We start from the raw sequence: 10,134 nt of genomic DNA on the forward strand, positions 1-10,134 counted from the left end.
GGATTCCACAAACGGGCAACAGGACCGAAGGGAAGACAGACGAAAAGAGGGCGAATGATCTGGATGGAATGCCCGTTAATTGCAAGTATCAAGCCATTCCAGCCCGGATCGGCCAAATCGAACCGGGAACACCATGAATTTTTCGCGGCACATCATGCACCATCGATGCTCCACCCTGGCTCGGAAACACCTTGGCGTTTGTGGACAGATAGCTCTAGAGTCCGCCGTAGTCCGCTGCCAGCTGATGGTGATCTTTTCTGGGACAGACACCCCCCCAGACCACCCCCCCGGCGCTGTTCAAACTGAAGCTTTGCAACTGCGACGCTCGTTGTGGGTGTTTCCTCGCCTGTTCCCTTCTCTTGCCATATTCACAATCCGCCTCACTCGTTCTGGCGGTTTCTGTTTGCTTTTCCTGTCCATCTTTGATATCTCTCGAGCCTCTGTACTGAGGCCTAATTTTCTGGCCCATCGCCGTGTTCGCTCGCTCCGGTTGAAAAAAGGGGCCCGAAGGCTGAGCGCCTCCATCGCGTTGCCGCCGCGACGGGACGAACTTGCTTGCAGGTTGTGACGCCTTTACCCACCACAACATCCAACGCCTTCGTACGCACACTCGCTCGAACCCCTCCGCCTCTGCTGCTGGAGATTCTACACTCTCGCTGTCGTCGACACATCTGGTGACGCAACACAAACACCCCTTCGCTACTCCTATCCTCTCCTGGGTTGGCCAGCCAGAGAACAACACCACCCGGCTAGCAGTGTCCCTCAAGGGGCGCCGCACTCTTCCACATCGACAAGATGGCCAACCGCATGTCGATGTACTCGATGGCTTCAGAACCGGGATTGGGGCCTCGAGGTGCCGGACAGCAGCCATCCCAGGTTTCCACCACCACCCTGCTCAATGCCGTCCACAACATTTACCTCTCGGGACAATCGTACCGGCTCGATGCCGGGACTAGCCTCGTCGTCAACACATGGCTAACCGCCTCATTAGCAGGCCCGGATGGGCGCGCCGGAGGGACTGTTGATGCTGCCCTGGCAGCCAGAGCGTGGGAACATGCTCGCCGTCGCGCTGAAGATGGTTGCATTATTCTGGGGTGAGTTGCTATCATGTCGTTAGATGACCAGCAGCTGTTCATGGTTTGCTAACCTCGACCAGGTCTCTTCACACCTCTACACCCTCGCTACTACGACCATTCCTATCCTCTCTCCCCGTCTCGATCCCTCCCGTTCTTCTCACCGCTCTCAGTGCCCTCGAGCCATTTTTGCGCTGCGTGACACCACACAACCCATCGACCCCGAGACAAACGGCTCTTGGTGTAACCCTGACGCTGAACCTGACGGGTAACCTCACCGCGGCATCCATCGCCCTTGCCCAGGGAGGCATTGACACAGAGAAGGGTCTCCTTCGCATTCCTCAGGAGGCCGGCCACCGTGCATTTGACGTGTTTTACTACCTTCTCACCTCTGCCTCCACGCCAGCCGAGAGGGAATTCCTTGGCCTCAAGGCGGCTTCTCACTACAGCCTCCTTGCTCGCTCCGGCACACATGACCCCCCATCATACCTCCCCACTGCCGATGACGGCGCTGCCGCTGATGACTTCCGGTCTGCGCTCAAGGAAATCGGCATCAAGGGATCCTCGCACCGCAAGTTCATCTCGACTCTCGCTGGTCTGTTGAAGTTGGGCAACACAATCGACTACAACGTGGATGAAGATGTTTTGGACGACATCTGTGAGGATGTCGGCGGTCTTCTCGGTCTGGAGCCTGAAATCCTGGCCAAGCAGTGCACCACCGACGACCGCTCCATCTTCATCGGTGGACTCTACGAGGCATTGGTCGACTGGGTCATCAAGAAGGCCAACGAGACAATTGCCGCGCAAATGGGTGCCGAGGCTGGAAGCAGGACGCCCTCTGCCAACGACGACAGTGGCGACACTGTTTGCTTGACGGTGCTCGAGGTTCCTGACCCAAATCTGGGCAAGGCCGTTGCCATGCGTGGCATCTTTGATGATACCACCGGCATCAACGCCGAAATGAAGCAGGATGGCATCGAGGTCGCACCGGCTGGAAGCTCAGTTCTCCGCGAGATGCAGAACGCCGTGGCTGAATGCGGGCCCGAGCTTGGAATCATGGTTGGCACGCAAGGGAGGGAAAGGCAGCATGCGCTCGAGAAGAGGGAGGAGGTGCTCGAGAAGATCGGCCACTCGGCTGAGGACGATGGCTTCATCAAGCAGCTTCTCTTCCCTGTGCCCGCCGAGGGCATCAACCTCGGCCGTATTGGTCGTTTGGATATCTCTGCCATTCTCGGCGCGAGCAGAGCGTGGTATCACCTTTCTATTCACCCCACAGATGAATCTCCAGCCAGCTTGGCTGCTCTCCCGTCTGTAAACTCTGCTTGGTCTGCCGGCACGGTATCTCGCCAGCTCCGGGCGTGGAGGTTACCAGAGTGGGCAAACCGCCGCAACAAGCACCTCGACTTCACGGCCGATTTCGACCTTGACGAGTTTGTGCAGCGGTTCCGCGCTCTTGGATGCACCGAGGGCCGTGATGGCATTGAAAGTTGGATTCTGGAGCGCGGATGGAGCAACGGCGAGGTGGTGGTTGGTTCTGAGCGCGTCTGGATGAGGGAAAATGCCTGGTGGGAGGCGGAAACGATGCTGGATATCAAGCCCATGGAGGAGAGATTGGGAAGCATGCCTAACATGATGCCTCCAACAGTCGGGTCTGGGTATTCTGCCACCGGCAGCGGGTTTTTCCCACCACAGCAGCCGTTTGCCAACTCGTCCTTCAATGGCAGCCACGATCAGCTTGTGGGTGTCCACCAGAGGAACATGAGCCAGCCCAGTGTTGGTGGCGTTCAAGCCATGAGAGCCCCATCCATTGCCCCCACCGCCATGACGGGCATGCAAAATGCCACCCCTGGTGACTATGGTCTCGGTACCAAGGGCGATACCTACAAGGGTCAGGTCTTTTACAATGGCGTGGACCAGTTCGCTGGTGATCTCGACCCTGATCTCGCCGCTGGAAAGCACATCGAGGAACGACCGATCGAGACATCCAGAAAGATCTGGGTGTTTGTCGTTTGGGCCTTGACGTGGTGGATCCCATCACCTCTCCTCAAATGGGTTGGTCGTATGAAGCGACCTGACGTACGGATGGCCTGGCGTGAAAAGCTTGTTCTCTGCTTCATCATCTTCTTCATCAATGCCATCATCGTTTTCTGGATCATCTTCTTCGGCAAGCTACTCTGCCCCAACTTCGACAAGGCCTGGACGCGGAACGAGGTTCTTAATCACAACGGAGAAGATGACTTTTGGGTCAGTCACCGTGGCAAGGTATACGACATTACAAAGTTCTGGAAGCTCAACCACGGCACCTCGAGACAACCCACGAACAGGGAGTTCATGCAGCCTATGGGAGGCGCCGACATGGATCCCTACATCGAGATTCCGCTGCTGCTTGCCTGCCCCAGACTCGGCATCGAGGATGACAGAGTTGCTCTTCGGACCAACGACTCCCTGATTGAGAACGCCAACGCCATCCACAAGTCTGGCTTTGGTGGCACTGGTAGAATGGCGGATGCTGACTGGTATACCAAGAGGTTCTTGCCTCGCATGAAGGAATTCTACCACGGAGAGCTGGTCTGGGATTCCAACAAGATCAAGGCGGCAGGCCGCGAGGAGAACAAATACTGGTTCATTTATGAGGGCAAGGTGTATGACCTGAGCGATTATTTTGACACCCAGCAGTACAACGAGAACATCCCCAGATACACCTTCCTCAACACCCAGCTCACCAACCTGGTCAAGAACAACCCTGGCGAGGACCTCACTGAGCAAATCACCAACATCTGGGCCAAGGCCAACACGACAGAGGGCAACAACATCGGCAACACGCTGAACTGCCTGAACAACCGGTTTTACGTTGGTACCCCCGATTTCCGCTACAGCGCCAGGTGCCAGGTCAACAACTGGATTCTGCTCGGCTTCTCTTGCATGATCTGCGCTGTCATTTTGATCAAGTTCGTGTCTGCCTTGCAGTTCGGCTCCAAGAGACGCCCGTCCCCGCAGGACAAGTTCGTGATCTGCCAGGTGCCCGCCTACACTGAAGGCGAGGATTCTCTCAGGAAAGCTCTCGACTCTCTCACGGCTCTTCAGTACGACAACAAGAGGAAGTTGATCTGCGTCATTTGCGACGGTGTCATTGTCGGTGAAGGCAACGACCGGCCCACCCCCAAGATCGTCTTGGATATTCTCGGTGTCGACCCCAAGACAGATCCTCCCGCCCTGCCTTTCAAGTCCGTCGGTGCGGGCAGCGAACAGCTCAACTATGGCAAGGTCTACTCTGGTCTCTACGAGTACGAAGGCAACGTGGTCCCCTATCTTGTGGTTGTCAAGGTTGGCAAGCCCTCTGAGCAGGACAAGACCAAGCCCGGTAATCGTGGCAAGCGTGACTCGCAGATTCTGCTGATGAGCTTCCTCAACCGTGTTCACCACCGCGCCCCTATGAGCCCGCTCGAGTTGGAGATGTTCCACCAGATCAACAATGTTATCGGTGTGGACCCTGAGTTGTACGAGTATCTCTTCATGGTTGATGCCGATACCTGCGTCCGGGAAGACTCTCTGAACCGTCTTGTTGCCGCTTGTGCCAATGACGCCAAGATTGCTGGTATCTGCGGTGAGACGAGCTTGCAGAATGAGGAGCGTTCGTGGTGGACTATGATTCAGGTTTATGAGTACTACATCTCTCATCATCTCGCCAAGGCTTTCGAGTCTCTCTTCGGCAGCGTTACCTGTCTGCCGGGCTGGTATGTTTTTCTTCATTGAGTGCTGTTCGTGGATTTTTACTAACAATATCCCAGCTTCACCATGTACCGTCTTCGCACCGCTGACCGTGGCAAGCCCTTGATCATTTCCGACGAGGTCATCCGCGACTACAGCGACTGCCACGTCGACACCCTGCACAAGAAGAATCTGCTCTCTCTCGGTGAGGATCGTTACCTCACCACACTCATGACCAGATATTTCCCCTACATGTCCTACAAGTTCATCCCCGACGCCTACTGCCAAACCGCCGCCCCCGACAAGTGGTCCGTTCTCCTGTCTCAGCGTCGTCGTTGGATCAACTCGACCATCCACAACCTGGTCGAGCTGATGTTCCTCCCCGAGATGTGCGGCTTCTGTTTCTTCTCCATGCGCTTCGTCGTCTTCATCGATCTCACCGGTACCATCATCCTCCCCGCCACCTGCGTCTACCTCGGCTGGCTTTTGTACACGGTCATCTCCGGCACCGGCCAGTTCCCCTTGATCTCCATCATCATGTTGGCAGCCGTGTACGGCCTCCAAGCCCTGATTTTCATCCTCAAGCGTCAATGGCAGCACGTAGGCTGGATGATCATTTACATCCTCGCCTTCCCAATCTACTCCTTCATCCTCCCAATCTACTCCTTCTGGAACCAAGACAACTTCACCTGGGGCAACACCCGCATCGTCATTGGGGAATCGGGCAAAAAGCAAGTCGTCGCCGTCGACGACGAGGGCTTTGACCCTCGCTCCATCCCCCTCCAACGGTGGGACGACTACGCGACCATGAACGGCCTCCCAGGCCGCCGCGGCTACAACGGGGAGAAGGTCATGGACGAGAACATGAACGTCTTCAACGAGCAATACGAAATGGACGACATGAAGTCAGTCTACTCCTCCATCCGCCAGCCCTCCGTCCTGACTGGTCTCCCCGGTCGCGGTGCGGGCGCTTACATGCCCCCCACCCCGAGCACGCCTTTCACTCCCGGCGGCCCAATGACCCGCACCAGCACCTTTGCCGGCGCAACCCCTTACTCTGACAACCCCCTCGCCCACCGGCAGTCAATGCTATCAATGGGCACCGCGGCAGAAATGCAACGCAGACACTCCAACTCCCCCTATCAAGACTACCCCGGCTCTCGCCCCAGCGTGACCAACCTCCGCACTATGACAGGAACCCCGCCAATAGGCGGCGGTGGTAACCTCGCCGTCCCGGGGGGTCTCGCGGGCAATAGGATGTCCACCGGGACTATGCTCTCTGGCGGGCCAAGCAGACTGGGCATGCACTCGGACCTCGGGCACGCCTCCACCGGGTCCTTTGACTTCCAGCGTGGCTTGGGTCAGGGCCCAGACGAGCACGCGATTGTGGAGGCTATCCGGAGTGTGATGAGGGAGGTGGACTTGGACAATGTGACCAAGAAGCAGGTCAGGGCGTTGGTCGAGCAGAGGCTGCAGTGCGAGATTACAGGGGTGAAGAGGACGTTTATGGATAAGGAGATTGATAATGAGCTGGCTGCTATGTAATAAAAGGGGTGTGTGGATGTTGGTTGGGGATGAGTAAGAGAAGAAAAAAAAATGTTTTGGATGTCGCGATATAAGGTGTTATTTTGGAAGGGAGGGGGGTTATTTTTTCTTTTCACAACATCGTCTTGGATATTTTACTAGTTGTTTTTGTGTCTGTTGTTTTTTGTCGATTATTGTCAATCTCTTTGCCGGGGGTATTATTAATAAGAATCATCATCATATCATGTCATCAATCATTGCAAAGCACCTAGTATACTTACCAGTTATCACGCTTCGTCATCAACACCCATGTCTTTTGCTTCTGGGGTTACTTCCACAAGACACCATCAGCGGCCCTTCATTACCATGTCCATCATCAACAAACAGCGCCCAATTCACCTCATCGGAAATCTCACCTGTTTGGTCTCTGCCACAGGTAGTCATCAATGATCAAAATTCACAACTCGAAAATGACCATGGCCATGGTTCCTGCCGGGACCGAATCAACCATCTCGGTATCAACTCCCCAATTTTTATGCAGCAAGAAAATCAAGAAAAAAGGATTACATCATCCAACAAAACCTCCTCTTCGGTCCCGACCCGACGACCATGAAATCGTGAAACAAAACGTGGCAGACACCATGGTGACGGTTGCCCAGACAGGGTGGTGAAATGACAATGGCATCGGTTTCATTCATTTTCCACGTGGAGATCGGGGAGGAAGAGACGGACGGGCCGGCCGACAACGACGATGATGATGTGTGGGACGATGGGTTTGAGGGCCCGATTGAGACGGAGCGGGTGCCTGAGAGGTGTGTGACGGGTCGGTGTGGCCGATGATGGGAGGTGACGAGATGCGATGGCAGAGGGGTTCTTTGTGGAAGGGGCTGGCAGGCTGTCCGGCAATCTTGGAGGTGAGAGAGATCAGAGCGATGAATGAAGAGGCATCGGTAGTGGTATATGAGGTCAGTACGTTGGAGGGAGCTATATTCAAGGAATGATTGCCTATGGGGGTAGGTCTGATATGATGTTCTACCTGTACTGGGAAGGAACCGGAAGCGAGTGACGTTGGGGAGCACCTTCCTTGTCTATGGACTGGTAGCAGATTGGGAAGGCACATGTGGAGTTTGAGGGAAGGAGCTCCCGACTATCACTCGATATCAATTTGTGTTGGCATCTTCTAAGTTCATGCAATAGCTGATGCCAACTGCATCGCTGCGGACGTAGACACGACGAGAATAGCCATCCGACAAGACCAAAGTGGCAGCCCATGCTCTGAGAGAAAGAGGGGATGGTTCGGGACACCAGGTACGAATACGCTGCGATTCTTCGAGCAAAGACAAAAGAAGAGGTTATCGTCTTCCGGGGAGACGGCAGAACCGAACTGGCATTGGAGGGTTTGCGGTTCACCCGATGGGCAGGAGTTTAGCCTTCACTGCCAGTTCCATCAGACGATGTCAACGTCATGGCTCTCAAACTTGTCGAACTTTCGACGCAGGAGCGGGTCGAGATCAAAACTTGATAATGCTAAAGATTTCTATCGGCTGGCTTTGTTGGAGACCAAAGGGAGGGTGGATGTGGCGTAGACTCGCTCATTCATGGCTAGTGAGCCGCCATAAAGAGAGGAGCGGGATACTCGAAACCTGATATCAGGGGTTAAACGCACAGTGACAACTTCTTTGTCGACCACTGGCTTCCTCCGCCTCCACTACACATTTCATCAAGATTTAAGTTCTGTCTCCTCACCATCCCACGTGGCCATGAATGATGCTCGTTGGGTCCAAGGGGGTTCATCTGATCCAGCTGAACTAGTTCGGACCAGCAACACACGGCCTTGATCGATTCTACGGGGTAAGGTATTCAACACTCAAAAGGAAGGATGCATTCCACTGAGCCTTCGCCAGCCGAGAGGGGGCGCGCCAGACTTCCGTCTCTCGCTCAGGCTATTGGTACTTGGGATGAGGAGGTTGATCACCACATCAACGGTCACCTCAAAGGTCATGCCAACAGCCAGGCTGCCAAGGCCAACGGCAAGACTGCTGCGAGGCCAAATGCACCCATAAAGTCACACACCTACGACTGTTCCCGGCCACAACTTCCCGGGACTGCTGCCCCGGTGACGGCGCCCTCTTCCAGGGCGAACAGCTATGTAGCAGCTGTCCAAAGCCTCGACCCCCGACCGCTCGAGCAGCTGCACAACGAGCGGTCCTACCTCGTCTACAACCTCCAAAAGCAGGGCCAGCGTGCCACCCGGCTCTTCCAAAAGTATGCCGCTCTCGAGGCCCTCATGTCGGGCAACCAGACACCCGCCGAGGCCAAGAAGTCAAAAAGGGAGATGTCTTCTCTCAAGAACAAGATCAGCGAAAGCACCCAGCAAGAGCAGCTCATCCTCATCCGCCTCGGCGAGCTCCATATTGAGCTCCAAAACCGAGACCGCTGGATGCAAGTCCACCAGCCTCTCCCTCCTCAGCTGCTCCCCATCATGCAGCAATACCCCCCCATTCTCGCTGCGGCTACCGCCGGCGTGCATTACCATCCCCAAGGGCAATACTACGACGAGACCCCCTTGACTGCTACCGCGGCCCCCTTCTCTCCCGGGGAAGGAGAAGAATACTTTTACGAGAACGAGGAGATCTACGAAGAAGACGACCCAGGCCACCCCGCCGCCCTGGACCCAATGTCCCCTTGCTTCACCCCCGCGGTGCAATTCTCAGAAGACATCTGGTCCCGCTCACTCCGGCCCACCTCTGACAATCATGGTCTTGAGGAAATCGGCCCCAAGACTGCGATTTCCGAACCGGGCTCTTCCTCCTCTGCTACTACAGAACAGTCCGATATCCCAGGGCAGTCAACGCCCATCAAGCAAGAGGAGTTGGAGTCCTACCCCGGAACTGAGACCGATAATGACGCTCCTATTCCCCCTACTGCTATCCGGGTCACTACCACTACCACTACCACGACGAGACAGGAAGAAGATCCCGAGTCGTCTGGTGAGGAGGTGGTCAATGTGAATGACTCGACCTGGGCCACGGAGGTGGACGACTCCGAGCCGGAGGATGTCAACGCGTGGAAGAAGAAGCTGAAGAGGCTGAGCCATCATGCTGTTCCCTTGGCGTTGAGGGCGAGGGATAAGAGGATGAGCTTGCCGAGTTTGAAGGACTTGTGGCCGAGGAGCAGGAAGAATAGTTTGGCTTCCTAGGGAAGGTTAATATTCTTTTTATTTTATTTTTACGTTTAACGACAGAAGAAAGGTTTAGACTTTTATTAGAAAGTGATAACCTGACAAGAGTAGGGACAGAGAGGGGTATGTATAAATAAGCATCATCAAAACAAACAACATATAAAAGAGGTTGGGGGCGGCGGTGGGGGGGCGTGTTGGGAATGTTTTGTTGGCGTTTTTGCTTTTTCGTTATCTTATTATGAGCAGTTACGATCAGATCAGACTGGTACTGGAAAGCAGGGAAAACTTGTACTATAAATTACCTACCCTACCTACCCCATATGTTTTGCAAATATATACTCTAGTGTGTTGTCTATCATAGCTGACCACCGCCAAACACTTGACTCGCTTTGCTGTTTTGCTCAGATGCCCATCTCATATCATTCCTCCATCAAGCAAACTCCCCATTGACCCCATCATCAAACCCCATCTGCTGCGCCGACAACCTCTTCTGCCGTCTCGCCTCACTGGCACTAGGCGGCGGAGGGGGAAGACTGAAGCCCCCTCCCCCGTTTCCAGGTGGTGGCGGCAAAGCAAAACTATTCAGACTCTTCCCCCCTCCTCCCTCCTCCACCTCCTTCTTCTCCCCCCCTTGTCCCTGGTTTCAAC

At 55.0% G+C, this 10,134-nt stretch overlaps 2 protein-coding genes across 2 annotated transcripts; both read left to right on the plus strand.

The window, feature by feature from the left end:
* Window positions 1-795: 795 nt before the first annotated feature.
* On the plus strand, window positions 796-6,326 carry PODANS_3_3340 (uncharacterized protein; the record flags this gene model as incomplete). The annotated part of the gene is made up of 3 exons (XM_001909084.1): window positions 796-1,078; window positions 1,129-4,807; window positions 4,862-6,326. The coding sequence occupies 3 exons, from the start codon at window positions 796-798 to the stop codon at window positions 6,324-6,326; spliced, it is 5,427 nt and encodes a 1,808-aa protein (XP_001909119.1).
* A 1,858-nt stretch (window positions 6,327-8,184) lies between these two features.
* On the plus strand, window positions 8,185-9,504 carry PODANS_3_3350 (uncharacterized protein; the record flags this gene model as incomplete). Its single annotated transcript, XM_001909085.1, has 1 exon — window positions 8,185-9,504. One exon carries the CDS (start codon window positions 8,185-8,187, stop codon window positions 9,502-9,504), a length of 1,320 nt encoding a protein of 439 aa, XP_001909120.1.
* Window positions 9,505-10,134: the final 630 nt, after the last annotated feature.

Source organism: Podospora anserina, chromosome 3, assembly GCF_000226545.1.
Source record: "Podospora anserina S mat+ genomic DNA chromosome 3, supercontig 2".
Lineage (NCBI taxonomy): Eukaryota > Fungi > Ascomycota > Sordariomycetes > Sordariales > Podosporaceae > Podospora > Podospora anserina.